This window comes from Danio rerio, chromosome 11 (genome assembly GCF_049306965.1).
Source record: "Danio rerio strain Tuebingen ecotype United States chromosome 11, GRCz12tu, whole genome shotgun sequence".
In the NCBI taxonomy this organism is placed as follows: domain Eukaryota; kingdom Metazoa; phylum Chordata; class Actinopteri; order Cypriniformes; family Danionidae; genus Danio; species Danio rerio.
Window position 1 is genome coordinate 43,273,866 of NC_133186.1, and position 26,131 is coordinate 43,299,996.

Sequence of the window (26,131 nt, forward strand, 5' to 3'; positions counted from 1 at the left end):
TGCTTTGGTAGTGATTTTTAATATATACATGCTCAAAAATGTCATCGTTTACACAATGTTTCATTAACATTTGGTCAGATGTGTCTGAGATTCATTTATAAACATATTTATTATGATTTATTTTCATATATGCTATACCTTTTAGATCAATTGACAGAACGCAACTTTTCTGTTGGTTGATTAATGAGGCTATTATTATTTATGATTAAACCCATATTAATGTTTTAAATCAACACAAGATTGCAGTGAATATAAAAATGTTTTCAATTTTCAAAATGTCCTAATTGCATGATCAGTGCATTGTATTTTAGCATGACATGTTATTATTATGGGTAACACTTTATTTTGATGGTCCATTTGAGTGTTAGTAGACTGTCTGCTTAGTATATGTTGATACTGTTCCTTTAACAGACATTTAACTGACTATAAGAAACTTTGCAAGTACATGTCAACTTACACTACCCCAAACTAAAAGTCTACATATAATCTAATGAGAATTAGTTGGCATGTAGATGCAATCTAACTTAAATTCAACAAACGGACCATTAAAATAAAGTGAGACCTTATTATGCATCACATAAAACAATTGATCCAAGTCAAAATAAAGTCAATCCAACCACTGGATAACCTGCAATCAAAGTTAATGTGTCCATGAAGAACAACGAATCCTTTATCTCGTGCAAACATCTTCATTGCACTGTAAAGAACACACAAAAAAGTTATGAAATTAATAATGATGCAAAAACTAAATCATTAAAACTCATTTCCTACTGTTAAGACAAGTTGAAGATGCTGAAAAATTATTCGCTGTCCTATGATTTTCTTTTTCAAATATACAACAAATGGTGTTTAACAGAGCAAGGAATGTTTCACAGCATTTCCTATAACATGTGTTCAGTCTCATTTGTTTTATTTCGGCTAGAATAAAAGCAGTTTTAAATTTTTTTTAAAGTGAAGATAAGGAACTAATTTCAATAGGAGCACTTGATTTGATTGATCACGCCTGGTCTACCATCCATACTCAGCAATAATTCAATCAGATCGATTCAAGCAATAAATAGACCATTTTGATGGATGTAAACAAAAAAAAATTGGTCCCAACGTATTTCCTGTTTTACATGTTTAGCTTTTATAGCTTCCGACAATCCAAAAAGAGCCACATATTGCTAAATAAATGTTAAGATAGTTGCTTTAACATTAAGTTATGATCAAATTCCCTCGTTACAGTTATGAAATGGTTATGAACAAGCAGGAACTGTACATGGGCCAATGATATCACCACAATGAAATGGTCTATAGACCGGATTCATCCTACTGCACTCTTTCTTTTGGAAGAATCCCCCTTTCAACTCATCTCCTCCTTTACCAGGGGGAGCTCTCAAGACCTACCTGATCTCAGACCCTATTATATATGCTAATTGACCAGGCAGGAGCCCTGGGCTCAATTATCTCCGAGCTCAGGGTTCTCTCCCAAGACAACATGCCAAACCTACTATAGCATCAAGCAATATCTAAGTGTTATTCTTAACTCTTGAAACCATTTCAAGGTCAATATTATTAGACCCCTTAAGCAATTATTTTTTTCCAATTGTCTACAGCTCAAACTACGGTTATAAATGACTTGACTAATTAACCTAGTTAAGCCATTAACTTGCCATTTAAGCTAAATACTAGTATCTTGAAATATTATGTATAATATACTGTATAATATAGTATACTGTCATCATGGTAAATATAAAAGAAATCAGAAATTACTCATTAAAATTATTATGTTAAGAAATTAGTTGATTTTATTTTTAATTTCCAATAAACAGAAATTGGGGAAAAAATACAGGGGGGGCTAATAGTTCAGGATGGCTAATAATTCTGACTTCAACTATGTATTTGACAAAACACAAAAGCATACAGGTTTGAAACAAGCACTGTAAAATGTGCTTAGTTGACTTAAAGTGAGTAAATCCATTGCCTTTAAATTATTAAGCAAACTAACTGTGTATAATAATAAAAATATGTTAAGTCAACTTAGCTGTTCCAAGACGTAACTGTTAATGTAAATATCAGTAAAATTTGTACTTTTTACAGTATTGTTTAGTAAAGATTACATTATTTTCCAGCAAAAACAACGGTAAACCACAAAGAAACACTCCAACTGTGTATTTTTGTAGGTTCAAACTGTTAAAATCACGTTTTGCCCTTGTGCTTTTTTTCCAGTAAATAACGATGACAGGGTCTGCAGGAATATGTGTGTATTTATATAAATAGTAGAGTTTTAGGCCTGCACTAGTCTACTCTAGAAATTTCATTTCATGATTATTTAGGATTTCAAGGACTGCAGATTTTGACAGGACCTAACTGGAAGGCTTTTTAAATACTCATTTGTTACTGAATGAATAAATGAAAGAATGTCATGTTATTTTTATATAATAAAAATGTAAAATCTTATAAAATTTATATTACATTTAGTTTGTGAAATTTGAAAAAGCAGTGACTTCATTTTAGCCTGCTGGACATAATAAAAGTACATGTTGCATTTTATTAAAAATGTGCTGTCGCCTCACAGCAAGAAGGTCAATGGTTCGATCCTTGGCTCAATTGGCGTTTCTGTAGGCTAAATTGTCCGTAGTGTATGAATGTGTGTGTGTGAATGAGTGTTTGTGGATGTTTCCCAGAGATGGGTTGCAGCTGAAAGGGCATCCGCTGCATAAAAACGTGCTGGATAAGTTGTCGGTTCATTCCGCTGTGGCAACCCCAGATTAATAAAGGGATTAAGCCGACAAGAAAATGAATGAATGATTTTCAGTACTCTGATATGGGCCTCGACATTGCATAATGAATTGAAGTTATTTTTGTAAAAAAAAAGCATCTTGTTTTTTGTTGCCATTTGAATTGTCCAATCAGAGCGAAGTCTGTCTGGTAAGCACAAATAATTACATTATTACATTTTGACAGGACTTGCCTATTCACTTTAATAAAGGCAATTGCTTCATCAAAGCTATAATCACAGGAGAACCGGTATACAGAGGTCAGCCTGTGACTGCTCTTACAGCCATGAGAAAGTCACAATCAGCACACAATCTGACAGAGGAAACGGCATGGATGGCTTAAAATGACAAAACAGACTCCGGTGGACTTTTATGGGTAAACAAGACCTGCGACATGTCCTGTTATTGAACTTCAAAGAAACGTCTTGTCCGAATGTGCCCGTGTTTAGCAGGGCTTTTTTTCTTAGTGGTATTAATAGAAGTCTTTTACAGACACCATTGTGCCTACAGATTGAGTTGATGTATTTTCGAGAAATTGAAAAGTTGTTTCAAAGCAGATCAATGACGCAAAAATTAATTAAAAGTGATTTTTAGCTCTTTATATTTTGCACTGGCACAAGATGTTTGTGATCAGGCCAGTTTATTGTTGATTCAGTTTGGTTCAATATCTGTACATTTCAGCACATTTATTCATATATTAATTTTCATTCGGCTTAGTCCCTTTATTCATTAGGGGATGCCACAGCGGGATGAACCGCTAGCTTATCCAGCAGATGTTTTACACAGCAGATGCCCTTCCAGCTGTAACCCAGTACTGGGAAACATTACAGTACAATCAAGCTGTTTTAATTTACTTCAATATTAGCTGAATGGATCAAAAAAGAAAAAAAAACTTTTTTTGGTACATTAAAATGTCATGCTTATATATTTTCTAAGTTAAATATAAAAAATAAACACAGAAATATAAATGTTTTAATTATAACTTCCAGAAACACTCAAAAATCAAATATGATAAGCACTTAATATAACATTAATATACAATAATGTCAACAAGAAGTCGATTTTAAAAAGTAAAATTGAAGATATACAGATTAGAATGAGTATGTTGAGTCACTTATATGTAACCACAAACTCACAAAAACAAGAAAATATTAATATATATTGATCATGTATATTTTAAAGATAGTAATGTATCATTTATCATTCAAAGGTGAGTAACATATTCAATTGCATCATTCAATGTAATCAACAGACAGACAGACATACATAGCTCAGCATATATAAGTACACCCCATTTTAAAAATGATTTTTTTTTTATCCATTTCTCAGTAAATATGGGTGATATATATTGGTGCATATGAATAAAACAGATTTATTAAACAGGGCTTTTATATATTAAAATACTATTTTAGTCATAGAACATCTTTAAAAATGGAAATATAATAAATTTAAATATTGCAATAAAAAATTACAAACTACAAACATTTCAACAAAATTGTATATAGTTTTTGCTTCTCTTGATTTTTGCTATTTTTGAAAATTGTATTAAATATTTTCCCTACCATATAAATTTTTCCCACTAATTTCTGAACCATTATAGCAAGTTATTTTGTTAGATTACCTCCAGATTTGGCTTCAGTCCTGACTAATCTAATGTATATGCACAAATATAATACTGTATCTTATAGAGAATATAGTAAAGCATCTTATAGAAAATATTCATTTAAATGAGAGATTTGTGGGGGTGTACTCCTATGCTGAGCTCTGTATATACAGTTGCATTCAGAATTATTAAACCCCCTTAATTATTAGCCCCCGTTTATTTTTTCCCTAATTTCTGTTTAACAGATTTTTTTTAACATTTCTAAACATATTAGTTTTAATAACTCAGTCATTTCTAATACATTCATTCATTCATTCATTCATTTTCTTGTCGGCTTAGTCCCTTTATTAAACCGGGGTCGCCACAGCAGAATGAACCGCCACCATCTCTAATAACTGATTTACTTTATCTTTGCCATGACATGATGACAGTAAATAATATTTGACTAGATATTTTTCAAGACACTTCTATACAGCTTAAAGAGACATTTAAAGGCTTTATTAAGTTAATTAGATTAACTAGGCAGGTTAGGGTAATAAGACAAGTTATTGTATAACAATGGTTTGTTTTGTAGACTAAAAATCTAAAAATATACAGCTTAAAGGGGCTAATAATTTTGTCCTTAAAATAGTTAAAAAAAAATTTAAACTGCTTTTATTCATGGCCGAAATAAAACAAATAAGACCTTCTCCAGAAGAAAAAATATTATCAGACATACTGTGAAAATTTCCTTGCTCTGTTAAACATCATTTGGGAAATATTAAAAAAAGAAAAAATATATAATTTAATAATTCTGATTGTAAATACATACCATACATACATACACTCAATATTCAATTTAAAACAGAAAGACAGATAGATATTATGCTTTCTATGCATATAAAATCTATTATAGGTCTATTATTGTAATCACATTTGTTTTACTTCATGCCAAAGTCAAGTCTGTTTACACAAGCCTTCATTTTCATTACATCATATACAGTAAATCGCACAAATCAAACTACCCTAAAACAGTTCAATCAAGAAATAAACAAATTCAAAAGGGCTATGCTATTTGGGGAAAATATGTAATTGCATTTTTTTTGACAGATATTGTGATATTATCGAACTGATTTGCAATTTAACTTTATAGTTTAGCTTCAGCTCTGCAATCTGTATTGTAGGTTGTATTTCCTCGTACTTTGGCAACAATTTTGTGCCAGCTCTGACAAATTAACTGTTTTTTGTTTGATGTCTGTGACTTTGAAACCAAAATATTCCCATATTACTGACTATTTTTCTTTGATAATAATTCATCTATTAATGCTTCTGAAGTGCAGACTCCATCATCCCACTTGTGCGCTTTCCTGTTTGTTTGTTTTTTATTGTGGGCATTCCATATAGTTCGGTAGAGCAATTTTGATTGGGCAAAACGAAAGTGTGCTCATTCAATTGGCTAGTAAGGCTGTCACACAGAGACAGCAGTCACGCATTGAGACCAAAAGGTCCTTCAGCCCTGGGCTCCCTCCCGTTTGCAGGGCAAGATGGTGAAAAGGGGGATTCTTCAAATCGAAGATGACGGTAGTGAGAAACCCTGGCTCTTTATAGTGGGTTAGGTGGATCATACAGTTAATGCAGAACCAGCCGTGTTCAGTCATAATCATGTGATCCTCTCGAAATTAGTTTATAAATAAACTTCACTTAAGAGTGATATATTGTCTGTGTTGGTGTTGTTTATCATGATACAAAAACATTTTCTGTTATTTTATAGACTTCTTTCTCTAGATATTATTTTTAGTTTAGTTTTGTTTAGTTTGTTTACAGGGTCAATGCACATTAATAAACATTACTGAAAAATGTGCCAGAATTATTCATCTGTAGACCCATTACAGAATGGTAAAACTTTATTATACCTTATAGTATTTCAAACCACTAAAATGTCAATTTGTTAAACAACAGACTTGAATTTTCAACATTAAAAGTCAACAGAGCAGAGATTAACATCCCATAATGCAATTTACAACCGTAAATAAACAGAAAACACTTAAATATGGAAACTGTTTATTAGCAGATTTTTTTTTTCTGCAATATAGTTCATGAAGTCTGGATACACAAGACATATGTACTTATTGAATTCATACAATTAATTTTTTCCCAGTCAATCTAGTTTCCGTCTGGCCTCTCCCTTGTGCTTCAGTGACGACACTGTTTTTGGGCTTCTGACAGTGTCTGTTGGGCCCTTTCCTTCCTGAGGTGGTGCACGGAGAGCTATGGGGCTGATCTGCTTTACAGATATGCTGATGAATGACAGCCTGTTTATTCTGCTGACGGACTTGAGGTCTTTAGGTAGCTCTTGGGGTGTGGCGCGACACAATGGATCCTTCTGAAAATGCAGTCTTGTGTATCCAGACTTCTACATGAACTATGAATGAGCCCAAAACAATAGAGTAGCACAGACTAAAACGTGCTAAAAATATGGTACACAAGTTTTTGCCATCATTACTCCTGTATTCAGTGCAAGATGATCTTTAATCCATTTTTATTGCATTTTGGGACCTTGATCTCTTCTCTGTCAACTTTTAATGTAGAAAATTTACTACAAAATTTATTATAAAAGTTCTACAGTTGAACTTTTGACATTTTACTTTGAAATAATATAAATGTATAAAAAATAATAATATAGAGAAATAAGTCTGTAAAGTAACAGAAAATGTACTGGTGGTTTATTAGAAGGTTTTTGTAGCGTAATATACAACACCAACCCATACAATTTATAACTTTTAAGTGCTACAAATGTTAATAAAAATCATTTAACCCAATTTTTTAAGTTTAAAAGTTGCTGTTAGAAAGTTGCACATGCCATAATGCGATTCTAAAGCATAAATAAATGGAGAAAAATAAAAAAAAGTATGAATCAAAATCACTGCTAAGTAACTAATATGTTTTACAGTTCAGTTGAGTTGTTGTTAATTTAAAGAATATTCCTGGGAAAATAGAGGAAATGAGTCGAATATGTTTCTGAGAGAAGGCATGATTTTGTTGCTATATAAATAAATAAAGGCTCAAAATAGATCGATGGTGGAAAGTATGAGAGTGAAATTTTTATTTATTTTCTAAATATTTTATTTATTTATTTTCACAGTGCTTTCTATATTATTTTTTTCTTCTGGACAAAGTCTTATTTCTTTTCGTTTGGATGAATTAAAAGCAGTTTTAAATTTATTTAACAACAGTTTTGCGGTCAAAATTATTAACCTCCTTTAAGAATATATATAAATTTATAATGTATTTGTAAATAAATAAGTATATATATATATATATATATATATATATATATATATATATATATATATATATATATATATATATATATATATATATATATATGTATATGTAAATAAATAAGTATATATATGTAACAAATAAGCTTTGAAAGTCACTTTACGCTATATACTAGTATCTTGCAAAAAAACTAGTAAAATATTATAAACTGTCATCATGGCAAAGACAAAATTATTTTATTTAGTTATTACAAATTATTAAAATCATTATTTTTAAAAATGCTTAGAAAGATATTTTGTCCATTAAACAGCACTTTCATGGTGCAAATTAATTTGACAAGAGGGCTAATTTTGTCTTCAACTGTATGTATACAATATATGCTGACTTGTTTATATAAATATGGATTTATACGTTTAGAAAATGTGCATGTATTCCGTTTAATACCTTTATTAAAGGACATTTGAGATTATTCTGGAGGAATTGAAGGAAGACACGTTATTAATCTGGATAAATATAGTTGCTCTTTTTAATTATTTTTTTTTTTCAAAGTTTGAATATAAAATCATATTATTATCACAATCATTTATTCATTTATCAGGGCTCACCACAGCAGAATGAACCGGCAACTATTCCAGCATAGGTTTTACACCACGGATGCCCTTCCACCCGCAACCCAGTACTGGGAATCACCCACCCACACACACACTCACACTATGGCCAATTTAGTTCATCTAATTCACCTATAACACATGTGGTGTTTGGACTGTGGGGGAAACTGGAGGAAACCTACACCAACACGGGGAGCACAAGCAAACTCCACACAAATGCCAACTGGTCCAGGTGGGACTCAATATTTAAACATAAGTTAAAATTCTGTTGGTCCCTAAGCATTGATTAAGATTTAAGACTTATTTATTTGACAAATCACGAGAACTGCTAACCATTCCATGAAGGAATGGCACAAAACGTTATTTTGGCATTGTCCAAGTGACCACAAACATGTTTCAGAACATTTGTAAGTGTCTTTGTCAGTTCAAATGTCTTTACAGTTCACATTACCCAACCGCAGTTCATCAAACCAGCCCATTTCTCCTACACCGCTGTCATTCACAAGAAAAATTATGTGGTGTACTTTCTGAAACTATCGAAAGACATGGTTATGTCATCCAATACAAAGACATTTATTACATTCTATGTGTCCAAATGCTTTTTGCGGGGACTGTACTTGGAAATAACAGTAATATGATGGCATAATAAAAATGTAAATGCAACAAAACCCAGAAATGGGAATTCAGTTTAGTGTCATAAAATATGTAATAAATAACAATGGCTAACAAAAGCTCCCAAAATAATAATAAAGCATTAGAAAATAGTACATGTGACTTGAGTATTTTATTCAAAGCTAAGTGATATGAAGGCCGTCTGTTTAAAATTAAACATTACAAAATTAAGTTAGAAAGCTCATAAACCCTTACTGAATCATATTTTATTCATGAATGATTTTAAAGTCTCTAAATGACCAACATGATCGAACCATACTAAGAAAAACCTGCTGACCATTTAAACTTTTATTTATTGTAATTTTTAATTACAATTCTTATTTTTAAACAAGAATATCTCCAACGTTGTGTTCCATTTTTGACAGATAAATAAATAAATAAATGAATAAATAAATAAATAAATAGGGATACTTTAAAATCTGCAGTTTTATGGATTTGCAATTTAAAAATGTACAGCTAAATTGAGATAAGGAATTTTTGTTTTTTGTTTCTTCAGAAACTATATGTATGACATTTCTTTCAGATTGAAAATAAAGATGCTACCAAATTCTTTGCATTAATTAACAAAAAAAGACGCCATATTTTCTCACATGATTATATTTATTTTCAAACATCACAAAGCCAATGTTTTAACTCGAATGAAAACCGTAGCAACTGGAGGAAACCCACACCAAGGGGAGAACATGCAAACTCCACATAGAAGAGCCAACTGACCCAGCCAGGACTCGAACCATCTTGCTGTGAGGTAACAGTGCTGACCACTAAGCCACCGTGCTGCCCAATGTAGTTATTCAAAATGATTAGCCCTCCTGTGAAATTTATTCTTTTTTTTAAAGTGATTTTTAGACATTTAATATTATATTTTTCCTTCTGCTGAAACTTTTATTTCTTTTATTTTTGCTGCAATAAAACTATTTTTAGTTTATTCTTTTAATAATTTCTACGGTCAATATCATAAGCCCATTTGTTGTCCAATGACTTGCCTGATTAACTTAACTTGCCTAGTTAAAATAATTACCCTAGTTAAGCCTTTTAATTGCACTTTTTAGCTGAATACTAGTATCTTGCAAAATAATTATTAAAATATTTTGTGCTGTCATCATGGCAATAACAGGAGATTGGTTATTAAAACAACTATGATGCAAAATGTGTTTCTTTATTAAACATCACTTAGAAATTATTTTTAAAAAGAAATATAATTTTACAGGAGGGTTAAAAATTTTGCCTCTAACTGTATATTACAGTATATATTTTATATGAAATTTGGAACTTTATAAAGCACTCAAACCCACACCTAATAATACATCCAGACATACAGGATTACTTGAATAATCTACTACGCTATGCAGCTATTATTTCCTTTATTCTTTATTTACACCTGGGGATACTCATCCCGAGCTTCCAGAGATTATGCAGCACACCATTGAAGCAATCCAAAACCTTTAAAAAAAATGATGCCAAGGTATCCATGATCCTGGACCAGGCTGTATCCTAAAAAGATGGTCAAAGAGGAGTGGAGAGCATGAGACTCAAAGTGTCCTGTAAGACACCAGTAACAGACGAGTCTCCGCATTAATCTCGTGGGCCAGCCTGAACACCTGCTGGTGACCTACTTACACCTGCAGCTTCTCCACAATGAACATCCAGCTTTCTCCAGCAACTAGACTGCAGCTCTGCACAAGACGTTTGGTCAGAGTAGAAATGGTCGTTCCCAACTGAGCCTGGTTTCTCTCGAGGGTTTTTTTCTTTCACTTTTGTCAATTGGTGAAGTTTGTTCCTCTACACAGTCGCCACTGGCTTGCTTGGTTTGGGACTTGTAGAGCTGCGCAGTGATGGATTTGCTCTTCAGTGTTTGGACTGTCAGCAGTGAAAATGAAACCACACTGAAATGAACTTCAACTCTGAAAACTGCACCGACAATGTGTACATTTACTAGAACTTGTATGTTAAGCAGCTTTGACACAATCCACATTGTAAAAGAGCTAAAGAAATAAAGATGAATTAAATTAAGTAATCACCAACTCAGATTCTGTTATAAATGAATGTTTTCTCTCTATAGACTCAATAAACTGTGTTCACCATCTGAAAAAAAATTTGCCTATATCATCTCATCTCAACATGATAAAGAATAAAAGAGGCCAAAAGCGGCATTTCCTCCAGGATACCACCATAAAACCCTCACTTCAGAGACCATACGTGACGTCAGCGTAAAAACCCCCTTTAATCACCAGAAGCAAAAATAGCAGCCCGGGGAAATGCATCTGTTGGTTTTAGTGGGTTTCGTTGTTATAGTCTCACGCCCAGGTGCATCATGAGGCCTCAATGCCGTTAAGAGCATGTAAAAACCAAAAGATCAGTTTCACAACAAGACTCTGTTCTACCCTACAATCACTTTGCTTGTTTGAACAGCCACTTGCATAAGCCAAAAGCGTATGTGCTCCGACATCAGACAGATTCACGCCTTTCTGTATACAGCAGCTATTTGTTAAGTTTGCTGCTTGACATGATTTAGGTCATTCTAAAGCAAAACACAGATCCTTTAGTACGCCTTGTGGACGTCTGCAAGGGTTTCATTAAGCTTTCTGCTCATTTTCAAAGCCTCAGACGAAGATTATTTCAGAGAATTTAACAAAACAAGGTACACTGTAAACTTAACTCCTGTATTTTGTGATTCACAAGTGTTTTCTTTTTATTTCCGGTTGTGAATTGCAATATGGGATGTTGATCTCTGCTTTGACGACTTCTAATGTTGAAAATGTAACTCTACAGTTTAACACAGTGTCTTTTTAGTAGTTTGACATAGGGATGCACGATATTGGAAACATTTGACATTGCATTGCATTTTTTTCTGCAATATACACTCATCAGCCACTTTTAGGTACACCAGTCAAACTGCTCGTTAACACAAATTTCAATCTAGAAGTTTGGAAAAACATTGCCTGGTCTGATGAGTCTGCTGCGGCATTCAGATGGTAGGGTCAGACTTTGTTATCAATAACATGAAAGCATGAATCCATCCTGCCTTGTATCAACGGTTCAGGCTGCTGGTGGGGGTGTAATGGTGTATTGGGGATATTTTCTTGGCACACTTTGGGCCCATTAGTACCAATTGAGCATCGTGTCAATGCCACAACCTACACGAGTATTGTTGCTGACCATGTCCTTCCCATTATGACTACAGTGTACCCATCTTCTGAAGCCTACTTTTAGCAGGATAACGCACCATGTCAAAGCGCGAATCATTGAACACGACAATGAGTTCACTGTACTCAATTGGCCCTCACAGTCACCAGAACTCAACTCAATAGAGGACCTTTGGGATGTGGTGGAACGGGAGATTCACATCACAGATGTGCAGCCGACAAATCTGCAGTTACTGAGTAATGCTATCATATGAATATGGACCAAAATCTCAGAGGAATATTTCCAGTATACCTTGTTGAATCTATGCCCTGAATGATTAAGGCAGTTCTGAAGGCAAAAGCGGGTCCAACCAGGTGCTAGTAAGATGTACCTAATAAAGTGGCCAGTTAGTTTCTTGCTATACACACAGAATTTGACCAGATGACTTAAATAGCTCTATTTGCAAAGTTATGGCTTCAGATTGATTGGGATGACTTTTTAAGGGAGTGAAATTTAAATATATTTTTATGTAGTTTATTATATACATTTTTTAAAAAACTACAGTCATAAATAAACAATGGAACAAATATTAAAAGTGAAATAAGCCATGCGTTATGGTTTTCTGGAGAGTAACGGTATAGAGGTACTAAAATTTCATAATCAAATGTTAAATAACACTGCATACTCTTCATCATATAAATAACTACATAAAATTAATCTTTATTAAACTTCTTTATACACTACTTAAATGCTTTATGCACGCTCTTAAAATGCTGACATGGTCACGGGCCTTAAAAACACATGCAGATAATCAATTTCCACTCTATAATGGTTAAATTCTGCAACGTCTCCACAAATCTCCTGTGTTTTGACCTGTGGATTCTGGGGACACACATTGCAATATCCATGCTCAGACGATATGCTGTGCAGCCCTAGTTTGAAATTATATAATGTGTAAGTCTATAAGAAATAATATCTAGATAATAAATAAGTCTGTAAAATAAGAGATAACGTACTGGCCGTTTATTACAAGGTTTTTGTAGCATAGTATTCAACACCAACCCAGAAAATATCACTTTAACCTATTAAAAATGTGAATGTTTTCCGACTTTTAAAGGTTAAAAAAAAGATCAAGGTCCCATAATGCAATTCATAAGCAAAAATTGGAGAAATAAAAAAAAAACTTCACCAAATATGTAAAACTGCTAGTTTACAGATATATTTTGCAGTGCATGCTTGTGTTTTGTGTCCTAGTTTTAACTTGGAATAATATGTACTTGTTTACTTTGATGGATCAATCCAAATCCTAAAAACTCTTTACAACAGTAAAAGCCACAGAAGGAAAGAAAATTCAGCATTTCGATAAACCACAAAAACACATTAATGTAATAGTGTGGTCACTTTCTTGAGGCGTTTGTAGTAAAACATATAAAATACAGGGAAATGTTAGGCAGTTTGTGGAGAGAAATCATTTACTTGTTGACCAGAAATGTAATATCAAGCATCAAAATGAGAACAATACTGAAACATTAGAGTATTTTTTAAAAACCAAAGCATCCTTGTGAGACGATCAGCTGTTATTAGAGGTGGGCAGTATGGTTAAAATCTGCAACATTAGGAGTCATTTTAAAATAGTAAAATACTTTTATTAATTTATGGTTAGCACTGTCACCTTAAAGCAAGAAGGTTGCTTGTTCAATTCCCAGCTGCTCTAGTTGGTGTTTCTGTGTGGAGTTTGCATGTTCACCCTATGATGACGTGGGTTTCCTCCACAGTCCAAAGGCATGCACTATAGGTGAACTGAGTAAACTAAATTGGCCGGTGTACGAGTATACGTCAGAGTGTGTTTCTCAGTACTAGGTTGCTGCTAGAAGGGCATCCGCTGTGTAAAACATATGCCTGAATAGTTGGCGGTTCATTCCGCTGTGGCGACCTCTGATAAATCAGAGACTAAGCCGAAGGAAAATGAATGAATGAAAAATTAAAACGAAATATAGTAATGATTATTGTCATATAGTACCAGTCTTTAACTTTCTAGTCAGTTATTGTGCTTCGTTTTACTTGGCATTTAATAGATCACATGAACATAAAGTCCAACATTAGCACAAAAACATTGTGTCCAAATATAAGAAACTTAAAATAGGGAGAGTAAATTCTGACTGCATTAGCAGCATTCAGTGTATTCAAGTTTAACACTATATTAATGCATTAAGTAGTAAACGTAAAATCTGCCTTCAATTACTCAACCTTTACTTGTCACACACAACTGTTGAACACAAAAGAAGATATTTTGAAAAATGTTGAAAATCTGTAACTACTGACTTCCATAGTATTAGTTTTTCCTACTATGGGTCTCAAAGGTTTTTACAAAACTCTTCAGAATATCTTCAGCAGAATAAAGAAACTCATAAATGCTTGGAATTACTTGACAATGTGTACTAACAACATGCAACAAGAATCCAACAACAAGTAATTTGTCTGTCTGCACCAAACACAACATGACAAACATTTACTGTAAATACCAGCCATTGCACTCCCAACTAAATCACAAGGCTTTTAATCTAATTAATAAATAATTAACCTATTTAACATTATTAATAGGCTTCTGAATGACTGATGTTGGTTGGCACTGATTTCATTTTCAAACCTATTATATTTTCAATCTATATATATTTTCAAGCTTTCAGTAGTATAACAGTAAATGTCATGTAAAATGACATTTAAACTAACATTGAGAAGCATTTAACACTGAATAAAGCACATAATCTATACCTGAGGTGATCATTGTCATAGCAGTATATGCTGGTGTTCTGTTGCGACGATGCAGAAATAGAAATATTTCTAAAATTGAAATATTGCATGATGGAAAAAGATAGAAAAGATACATTTTAATGTGTGAAGCTGCATCGGTTGTAGTTAGGACAGTGTTAGGGTTAATAGCCTGCAGTTTTTTATTTGTTGGTAAACTATCCATTTCTCTGTTAATGCAATTATATCCAGTTACACTGGTCATTATTTTTTTATTGCAGTGCTGCTTTATTACCACAAATGACACATAAACATTTAAAAAGGTAGAACTCCTGACTAGTAAACCTACTAAAAACTTCATGCAACATCTGACCTTACTCCTGTCTTATCTTACAAATGCTTCCCTCTGTTACCTGTGGTTTTTCCCCAGCCTGGACGTTCGCAGAGATCCCGAGAGCTTTAGTGATTTCCTCCAGAGGTGGATTGTCTGCAGGCGATTTCTGGATAAAATGCAGCAGAACTTTCTCTCCACCTGAACAGAATGAAACACATTTTTGCATTATGATACTGTCTATATGGCGGTTGTTGCTAGATCGGATATGGTTGTGGCCGGAAGCTAACGAGAATTATTTATATCATTTATTAAATGTCCCTTTTTTGTATTTTATTACAACCCTACCCCCACCCTAACCCTCACATTAATGTAAAAACAGTAGTTGTACCGAGCATTATTTATGCTATCTATTCATTTATTCATTTTCTTGTTGGCTTAGTCCCTTTATTAATCCGGGGTCGCCAACTTATCCAGCAAGTTTTTACACAGCGGATGTCCTCCCAGCTGCAACCCATCTCTGGGAAATGTATAACTATTAATTATTGTTATACAGTGTCATAAAAAAAATGCTACTATAATTGATGTCATATCGCACTTCCAGCCGGCCGCGTATCCGATCTAGACTTTTACCTATATGGCAGGAGTCGGGAACCTTTTTTGAGCAAAGTGCCATTTCAGATTTTTGGCAAATGTATTTTTATAAAGAACCTTTGTGGATATATATAAAGCATCACAAGTTGAGTGAGTCCATGTATTAAGAAAGGACAATTTACAGAATGTAACCATTAACACTCATGAATGTTGTTTGAGTTTACGTGCGCAGGTTACAATAGAAATGCAAGTTGCATGCCTTTTATTGGTGTTGCGATTCAAGTTAATCCACAACACCGCTCATGCGTATTGGTTGAAACGTCCTTTTATTCTTATTAATTTTGCTGTATAAAATATACAATAAAAAGGTAATAATACTTGTATTTTCAATAGGACACTGATTTTTAGTGACATGCTTATTTTTGTATTGAAGGGAGACAGCTGGAGAGCCACATATTTTTGGTCCAAGAGCCACATGTGGCTCCCGAGCCATAGGTTCCCTACCCCTGCTATATGGCATTTAAAACACAAAGGGATAGTTCACCAAAAAAATCATTTACATCACCCTTCATTTGTTCCAAACCTGTTTGACTTTCTTTTGTTAAAAAAAAAGATATTTTGAAGAATGTTGGAAACCTGTAACCATTGACTTCCGTTGTATTTGTTTTTCCAACTATGAAAGTCAATGGTTACAGGTTTTCAGCTTTCTTCAAAATATATATTTTGTGTTCAGACAAATAATTTTATTAAGGTTTGAAACCAGTTAAGGAGAGGCAAATAGGATATTTTCATTTTTGTGTGAACTATCCCTTTCATGTTTTTATTTTAGGGCAGAAAAAAAACTCATATTTGTATTTAAGTAGTACTTTAGGAATTTACTTTAGATTTAATTTAGATTTTTATTAAAAAACCGTAATTGTGCCCGCACATAAATGTTCTTATTTTTGTGTCTAAGTAATGAGAATTGAATGAGATTCATAATGAAATAAATGAGAATTGTAAACAAACTTGGCTGCATTCAAGTAATGAGAATTAAGCAGAACATTTCTTGAAAATAATCTCAAACTCCATAAAAAAATTAATGATTCTAAAATAAGTTTTATTATCATGACTTTGCAGTTATGTGCATGAAATTACCAATAAAACTCTATGGTGAAGTACTTATATTGCTAAATTAGTGTTGTTCAGAAACAGAACATACTCAGCAAATCCACAAACATCAATGTGTTGTTGTTCTAAAATGTTACTCTGTGCTACTGGCAGAATTCATCCGATTAATTCTTAATTCTTACAGTTGAGCAGAGAACAGATTTGCATGTATTAGATTTGTTAACGTGAAGTCATGCTGCCCTCTAGTGACAACAATATAGATTGCATAGATCCAATGACATCCTCAACATTAAAAAAACAATCATACAAATCTAATGTGACTACATAATGTAGTATACACAGACATCATCTTTTAGGAAAGGATACGATATACAGAGCTCAGCATATAGGAGTTCACCCCTCACTGAATTCTCTTTTAAATATATATATTTTTAAGTTATTTTAAAGAAAATTGTTTTTTTCAATTGGATGCTTTACAATAATATATTTTTGCATGTACTTTAGATTAGGCAGTACTAAAGGCAAAACTGGAACTAATCTGACAAGAAAAACTAAAATAATTTTTGGGGAAAATATTTAATAACATTAATAAACAGGAAAAAAAAATCAAGAGTAACATAAAAAAGTCAAATTTACTTGAAATTTTGAAGTTTGTCATTTGTTTTAATAACTCATTTGGATTTAAATGTATTATCTTTATATGTCTAAAGATGTTTGGAGACTAAACGCTTATTTTAATGGATAAAACGGATTAATAAAACTGTTTTGTTTAAATGCACCAAATAGTAGTGTATAACTGCAGGTTAACTATGTTTATTATCAGCCCACACTATACACAAAAACACTTTAACATATCTGATTTGGATTAATGTAATAAATGTTCACCTGTTGTAAACCTGCTATAGAATGATAACTATTATAAAAGCGATATACAAACAATCTTGAATTAAATTGAATGACCACAAGCTTGAACTAAGGCTGCACAATATATTATTTCAGAATTAATATCGCAATTTGTGTATCAGCAATAGTCATATCACAGGATCTGCAATGTCAAGACAGGATTATATTTGACCATGGGCTACAGATCAAGACATACAAGAATTGTGGAGTCACTAACTTATGCCTTTCTTTTCTTTTTCATTATTTTATAACCTGTTTTTAACACATTTTAATCTGTTTTTAATCACTTTTATTATTTGTTTTTATTTTCTTATACGCGATTATGTAAATAACTTTGAATTGCCACTGTGTATGAAATGTGCTATATAAATAATTCCCTTTCCTTACAAAATTTAAACTAAGTTACTAAAAACTTTGACTGTGTGAGCATTTCAAGAAAGTTTAAAGCATTTAGACACAAGCAATTATAACGTTTATAAGATAAAGATTAATTGTATTTATGTAAATATACACGATGAAGATATAAATCGCCAGACTCCCAGAAATGTGCATCTTTGCTCTACTGTGTTCAATGCTTATAATTAGTTTATTATATTTTACGCATATGCACTCTCCTACAAAATCAAAACAATTAATCTAAAACTATTAATTATTTCTGAATAGAGCTATTTATTTTATCTGGTGAAATTTCGCAATATACATCACTGAATTTTTTTTTCTAAATGTTGCATCTCTAGCTTAAAGGAGACATATTATACATCTTTTAACAAGAAAAAGTCTCTGAAATCCCTAGAGTGTGTATGTGAAGTTTCAGCTCAAAATGACACACAAATAATGTTTAACTCTTTGAAACTGCCCCTTTTGGGCTTTGATACTAATTGTGTCGTTTTGGTGACTGTCGCTTTAAATTCAAATGAGATTGGGCTCTTTACAAAAGAGGGCGGAGCTATAAATGCCTATATGTCAGCATGGTTGCAAATTCAAATACGTCCTATGCTAATAAGAAAGAGATCGTCACTAATGGCCAAAGTATTCCACCTGATGACACTTAGAAAAGGCAGAATGTCAATCAAAGTGTTCCTCCAGGCTGTTTTTATCAAGTCTGATTATATAAAATAAATATTAATACATATTCAACATTAAAAGCTGGTTATATTCACAGACTGTTTCCACACAACTGTGTCTAAACCCCTTCAAAAAAAGATTTTTGCATAAGAGGTCCTCTTTAAACCATGACATTTTCCATGAAAGAAAAATGAAAACGCAACAAAATGACATCTTGGTCAAAAACGTTGAATCTTTACCTTTTGCAACAATGAGCATGCCTCCACTCTGCAGAAGATCTCCACTAAAGTTCCCTTGAATTCCTTCAGCACTTGCCTTCAAAAAAATTATAAAACCAGGACTTTTGTTTTATAAATATTTATCTAAAAGTATAGGAACACATGCACATTTTTATGTAAGTGATTTGGATCATCATAACACTGAATAGGTTGATTGTAAATCTATATTCACACATAGGACATCAAATTAAAATCATTTAACCACTACTTTTTATATGAATATAATAATAATTTACAAACAACAACAATAAAATTGTCTTGTTATAAATACCTTTGAGGCTATTTCTCGTACTTTCTTCCCCATAGCAGCTGGAACCACATTGATGGCATTGTATCTGAGTTTAGAAATCAGAAATATTATTTTTTACATGCTAGCATTATGGTCCTTGATTGCACTTTAACTTTTTTGTTGTTGTTGAAGGTTTAAAGTCCATGTGAACTGGAAATTTATAAGATTTTTATATTGGTATGCTTATGTACTTCAAACTGAAACAAAATATTGAGTAGGGGGTGGGGCTTTCTTTTTGTGCTTCATTCCCTCATAGCAAACTAATGATAAGGGGGAGTGGTTATAAATACTGCGGCTGAAGCAGTCAAGTTGAGATCATCAGAGAAGAAGCCAATCCAAACACAAAATGAGATGCTCAGATTTGACTGAAGATTACCAAAACAACCTTTTTTTCAGTGGATTAACTTGCACGGATTAATTGTTCACCTAATAAATAAAACTATGTGCTATGTGCAAAATAAACATGCTGAATTTTGATTTCACATGGACTTTAAAAAAATCATAGGCAAAAAATTCTCTTGAATAGGTTTACATTACCTTTTAAAGCCTAAATCTTTGTAACACTGTTTCATCTCATCAATGTAGATGTCTAAAACAAAGGTTAAAGATTCACAGAATCAGGAAGATGACACCTTTTTTATCAGTGGCAAACCCAAGGTAAACACATGGTAGGCATAGTAACGGGTCATAAATTTAGAGTAAAAGGTGGGAATCTAGTCACTAATAAACTCAGACCAACACAATGAGCTTACCTGAGGTTATCAGCCATTTCAAAAGAAAGAATACAAAGAATTGCAGTCATTCTCTTACTCAGGCCCTAGTGATCATTAGTGAAAAGATTCATTCATTCATTCATTTTCCTTTGGCTTAGTCCCTTTATTAATCAGGGGTCGCCACAGCGTAATAAACCACCAACTCTTCCAGCACGTTTTACACAGCGGATACCCTTCCAGCTGCAACCTAGTACTAGAAATAAAACATATTTAAGTCTTTAGTGTTTTGAGGGATATTTAGTGTATTCTAATCTAACCTACAGCATCCTATGTTTAACCATCTCAGAGATTACTGTAGGTCAAACTATACAAACTGTGTCTAATTTACCTTTACTTTCAGGCCATACGTAGAAACAAGCACCTATTTTACATCTTGTGAACACTTACAATGTCTATCGGTGTTCTAGATCTGCAGTTTCAAACTTGTGAATGAATTATCTCTCGCATAGACTGATTAGTGCGATTATGCATTCACAATGGTATGATTCATAATAGGGGTGGTCAAATGTATTTATAATATCTACTATTATATTTATTCATTCATTCATGAGTCCCATATTCTTGAGGTAATGCCACAGCAGAATGAACCGCCACCTTATCCAGCATACGCTTTTCACAGTGGATGCCCTTCCAGCTGCAACCCAGTACTGGGAAACACTCATATACACTCATTTACTTACATGCACTAAAAAAAAGGTCATTCAATTCACCTATAGTGGATGTGTTTGGACTGTGGGGGAAACCGGAGCACCTGGAGGAAACCCACGCCAACAATGGGAAAACAGACAAACTCCGCACAGAAATGCCAACTGACTCAGCCGGGACTCGAACTAGCAACCTTCTTGCTGTGGAATGACAGTGCTAACCACTGAGCCACCGTGTTGCCAAAAAGAGCTTTTTTTTATTTCTAATTAGTGATCTCCTTCTTTGGAGAAAAAAATCTTGAATGCAACGTGATTTCAGTATTCATCATTTTAGAAAATCTGCACATCACTCTTAATTGATCAACCGTTTTGAAATAGCATCAATATTAAATGTTTTTTTCTATATTACAAATTATATTCTAATTCTTAAATAATGTAAATCTAAAGTTCTAATTGTAATCTAACAATTGTTAACGATTTAAACGATTTATAAAAACATTCTGAGTTTAACACAGTTCACAAAAGTTTTCACAGTTCCAAAACTTTAAACATAGATGATGTAATTTTTTTATCGAATATGTATCGTTCTGTGGTCAAAATGGACTTAAATGATTTTCTTGTGGTCTGAGACTATAGAACTTGAGCGAAATTAGAGTTTTAAAAAAAATGTAAGGTTTAAAAAATAATAATAATTTAATTAAAATGATGTACACTAGGCGACACGGTGACTCAGTGGTTAGCACTGTCGCTTCACAGCAAGAATGTCACTGGTTCGAGTCTCAGCTGTGCGCATTTCTGTGAGGAGTTTGCATGTTTTCCGCGTGTTGGCATGGGTTTCCTCCGGGTGCTCTGGTTTCCCCCACAGTCCAAACACATGCGCTATAGGTGAATTGAATAAACTAAATTGGCTGTAGAATGATTGAGTGAAAGAGTGTGTATGGATATTTCCCAGTACTGGGTTGCGACTGGAAGAGCATCCGCGGTTTAAAGTATATGCAGGATAAATTGGCGGTTCATTCTGCTGTGGCGACCCCTCATGAATAAAGGAACTTAGTCGAAGGAAAATGAACGAATGAGAAACACTAACTTACTTGTGCACAACCTTTCAAAACTTTGCATTTAAAGTACCATACAGGAAGTTGAACATTAGTACTTTTAAAAACTTGGACTTGGATTTTTAGGCCCCCAAAATGCTGTTACTCCATAAATAAACAAGCAAACCCCATAGGCATAATACTAAAATATAAATCAAGCTTAAAGACAAATCCTCACCACCCTTGAAGAATCCCCCATCCTTGAACTCCTTCACTCCGGTCTCCTCAGGTCCGATACCAACCAGAGCGATGCCATGTGCTTTCAGGTCTTTCTCCAGTTTACTGACCTCTGCTGCCATCCATCGGCACACCTGACAGCCAAACCTCCGCAGGAAGAAGAGAACCACCGCCTGCTCCCGCCACAGAGAACCAATCTCCACCATCTAAGAAACCAGACAAACAAATGAACAGATATGATATGACAGTCAAAGAAAATTTATAGACAGCATTAAAGTGAAGTTGCAATTGTTTTTCCTATTGTAAATGCTTTGCAACTTAGAGCCAATGTAGGACAGACTTGATTCTGACCATTTGAAATTGCTTTTATTAATAACTATTGATAGATTTCATGTAAGTAACAGATTACTTTCCTGCCTTTATAACAGTAAATAACCAGAAAGGAGATTTTGTTAATGAGGGACTGAAAGATTTTTATTAAATAATTATAAGGGCATCAGATTATTTTTTAAATGTGCATGGATAACAGATTATTTTCTTTAATCTGCATGGATAAATCCTTTATAATATATACTGTAATATTGCATAAAGAACTGTCCATCTTGTCTTCATGTAGGGTCTCCAAGCTTCAAGTGGTATAGAATAGCAGAGGGGTGACACGTTGGCTCAGTGGTATGCGCTGTCCCGTCACAGCCATAAGGTAGCTGGTTTGAGTCCCACCTGGGTCAGATGGCATTTCTGTGTGGAGTTTGCATGTTCTTTCCCTGTTGGTGTGGGTTTCCTCCCGGTGCTCCAGTTTCCCCCACAGTCCAAACACATGCGCTATAGGTGAATTGGTTAACTAAATTGGCCTTAGTGTACGAGTGTGAATGAGAGTATATGAATGTTTCTAGTACTGGGTTGCAGCTGGATAAGTTGGCGGTTCATTCCACTGTAGCGACCACTGATTAATAAAGAGACTAAACTGAAGGAAAATGAATAGGTAAATGAATAGAATAGCAGCATGCTTGTGGATCAATCAAACTTTATTTCGATTTTTTTTTTTACCAAACAAGATAGTTCACACAAAAATGAAATGTTTTTCACCATTTACTCACTCTAAACAGGTTCCAAACCTAGTCACTTTATTCTGGTGAACACATTCATTCATTCATTCATTCATTCATTCATTCATTCATTCATTCATTTTCTTTTCGGTTTAGTCCCTTTGTTAATCTGGGGTCGCCACAGCAGAATAAACCACATCTGGTAAACACAAAAACTAGTCCAAACACATGCGCTATAGGAGAATTGGGTAAGCTAAATTGTCTCTAGTGTATGAGTGTGTATGGATGTTTCCCAGTGATGGGTTGCAGCTAGAGGGCATCTGCTGCGTAAAATATATGTTGGAAAAGTTGGCGGTTCATTCCGCTGTGGTGACCCCAGATTAATAAAGGGACTAAGCCAAAAGAAAAATGAATGGAGAACCTTAATCATTGCATTTTTTACTTAATTTGACAATGCAGTACAGGTATAGGTACCTACAAATACACCAAAGCAGCAAATCTTTGCATAATTGCATAAGTTTGAAGTTAGCTTTTATTATTTTGATCATTCTAATGATTTACATTGTAAAGACTCTTAATTTGTTTTCATTGCATTTGACACCTAAAGCAGTGAATGAGCTATTTCATATCTGAAGTGTCAAGTGTGTTTTTATCACATCAGCACAGACCAAACTGATCCCAGGACAGGGGCGATAATCACATAATAAACATCATTTACAGTTTATCAGGTGCGGTGTGAAAGATCTCAAGCAAGAGATTGAGGTAAAGTTGAGTAGCAACTTGTGACATGCTTCCTATATTGTTTACCATGGTGCTATTACCATTTCGGTCTAAAATCACATGCAAGTATGACTTCAAAACAACATTAGCTCCATTTAATTGACTGTGAACAATGTTGGACTAATGTTACCTTTTAGAATTAGCAGCAAATACTTTTCTCCAAAATTCCAAGACTTTTCCAGGTTTTACGTGACCGTATAAACCCTCAGTATATAAATGTTATATACATTTTCTAAAGCTATATTATTAAAGAGAAAGTCAGAAATTGTTTAAATAAATCCAACTTTACCTCAATAAGCAAGAGGAAAAACGTCTGTTTACAAGGATAGAGGTAAAGTTGGTTTTATATTCTGATATTTATACATTCTCCTCAATAATATAATTTCAGAAATGTATTATTTGCTAATTTTAAATAGAAATCACAGCAAATGACTATCAAAGTACAACATGCTTCACAGAGAATTTGATAGTGTTAACGTTGTTTAGAAGTCATATTAGCATGCCAATTCCGATTAAATATTCAAAGTAACAAGGAAAACAACATAGAGACTGCTAAATAAACGAATGTGCGAATATAAAACCAACTTTACCTCTATTTTACAAAGCCATAACAGGACCATGGCACATGGCACATCAGAATAAAAGGCGTTTTCATGAAAATACTTAAAAAAAACTGTCATTTAAATTATCTGAATATAAAATAATATTTCCTATTTAAGTTTACATATGAACAAATACGTTACACTAACACTAACGTTAATACAGAGACATAACGTTAGTACACAAACACAGAAACACTTCTGGTGAATTATTAACGTTACCTCTCCCGTCGTAGTGTTTTTCAGTTGGTTGGCTCCTAAGCTGGTCAAGTTTATGGACGACATTTTAGTGTTTATATATATATATTTTAGCTTTTAGGTGTGAAATTCGCCCTCGTTTCCTTCAACGGTACTTCACACTTTAAACAACCACAAACAAAACCGCCGCTGTTATATACACACGCCTACTTGTGTAAGACATGACGTGATTGACACACGTGTGAACCAATCACAGGGTGAAGAATTCAAACCATGTGCTTTGTGGGCGGGGCTTATTACATAAATATGACAATAGCACTCTTGTTTCGTTATCTATGCAACCTTATCAGTTATTTAATCACCCTCCTAAAATCGTTTTTACAATGTAAAGTCATTAGTTTTATAAGTAAGAGGATGGTATAAATACATTAGAATTTTATTTTATTCAGGTTTAAAATTCTAAACGATTATTTAGGGTGTGGTTAGTCTACATCAAAGGTCAGTCATTTCAGTCCATCTTCCTCCATTTGAAGGTTGTACTAATGATTTACATTTGATAATCAATACCGACCAAGTGAAAAAAAACTAAAGTATTTTTTTTAAAGATGCGAATATAGTTAATTATTGCCTTTAAAATGGTGTTGGTTTACCAGATCTTTTTGACTTAAGGCAAGACATTACATTAAATAAATAAAGACCCTGACTAAATAAATAGTTCCCCAGTTCATTGGTTACATGTACATTTTTTTTCTATTAAGATGTATTAAAATATACAAATGATACATCATTTAAATTAAATGCACACACACACACACACACACACACACACACACACACACACACACACACACACACACACACACACATTTAAAAGGTATGATAGCATACATATAGACTCCACCATTTAGAAAAGTACACTATATAGTGTATAACTGCAGGTTAACTATCTCTCTCTTTCTATATATATATATACTGTCACTGACTCTCTCTAAGTTTAACTGTAATGTAATAATGTGCATCTTTTGAAAAGCTGCTTAAGACTGATAATTGTTGTGAAAAGCAGTGAGAAAACAGCCTTTAACATGTATTATAGGTTATAGCCAAATAGTTTAATGTCTAAAAAATTATTATACAGATGCAAATTGATAACGTGTGATAAAAATTAGGCAATTAAAAGCATCCTTTTTCATTAGACTGAAAAAAACACTTGATAGAAAACCTAAAATCTAAAAGCTCAAATTAAATAAATATAATTTATTTTCAAATAAAATGCAAAAAAACAAAACCAATAAATATTTTAGTAAACAAAGTAAGCAAAATAAAAAAATAGATATTATATATAGGTAATGAAGTACATAATTTGAATAGTTACTATAATGCTTTTAATATATATTTTTATTTTTTCATTAAATAATTTTACAATAAAACAGATCCCAAATTTGTTTGTCTGTCTATAAATGCAAATTAAATGCA

General features: G+C 33.2%; 1 protein-coding gene and 1 long non-coding RNA gene across 4 annotated transcripts in view; one reads left to right on the plus strand and one right to left on the minus strand.

The window, feature by feature from the left end:
- prxl2b (peroxiredoxin like 2B) lies at positions 1 to 24,843 on the minus strand. 3 transcript variants are annotated; one of them, NM_213313.1, is given in 7 exon segments: positions 1 to 697; positions 15,191 to 15,309; positions 19,020 to 19,095; positions 19,330 to 19,393; positions 19,885 to 19,936; positions 22,037 to 22,241; positions 24,683 to 24,803. In NM_213313.1, coding segments are annotated over 7 exon segments (606 nt in total). In that variant the 5' UTR covers positions 24,746 to 24,803; the 3' UTR covers positions 1 to 670.
- The window catches only part of LOC141376672 (uncharacterized), a 289,423-nt gene that overhangs the window by 195,563 nt on the left and 67,729 nt on the right, over positions 1 to 26,131 (plus strand). Inside the window, exon 3 of the long non-coding RNA XR_012387364.1 lies at positions 1,940 to 2,069. This is a non-coding gene — a long non-coding RNA (uncharacterized lncRNA). The remainder of the gene's footprint in view (positions 1 to 1,939; positions 2,070 to 26,131) is intronic.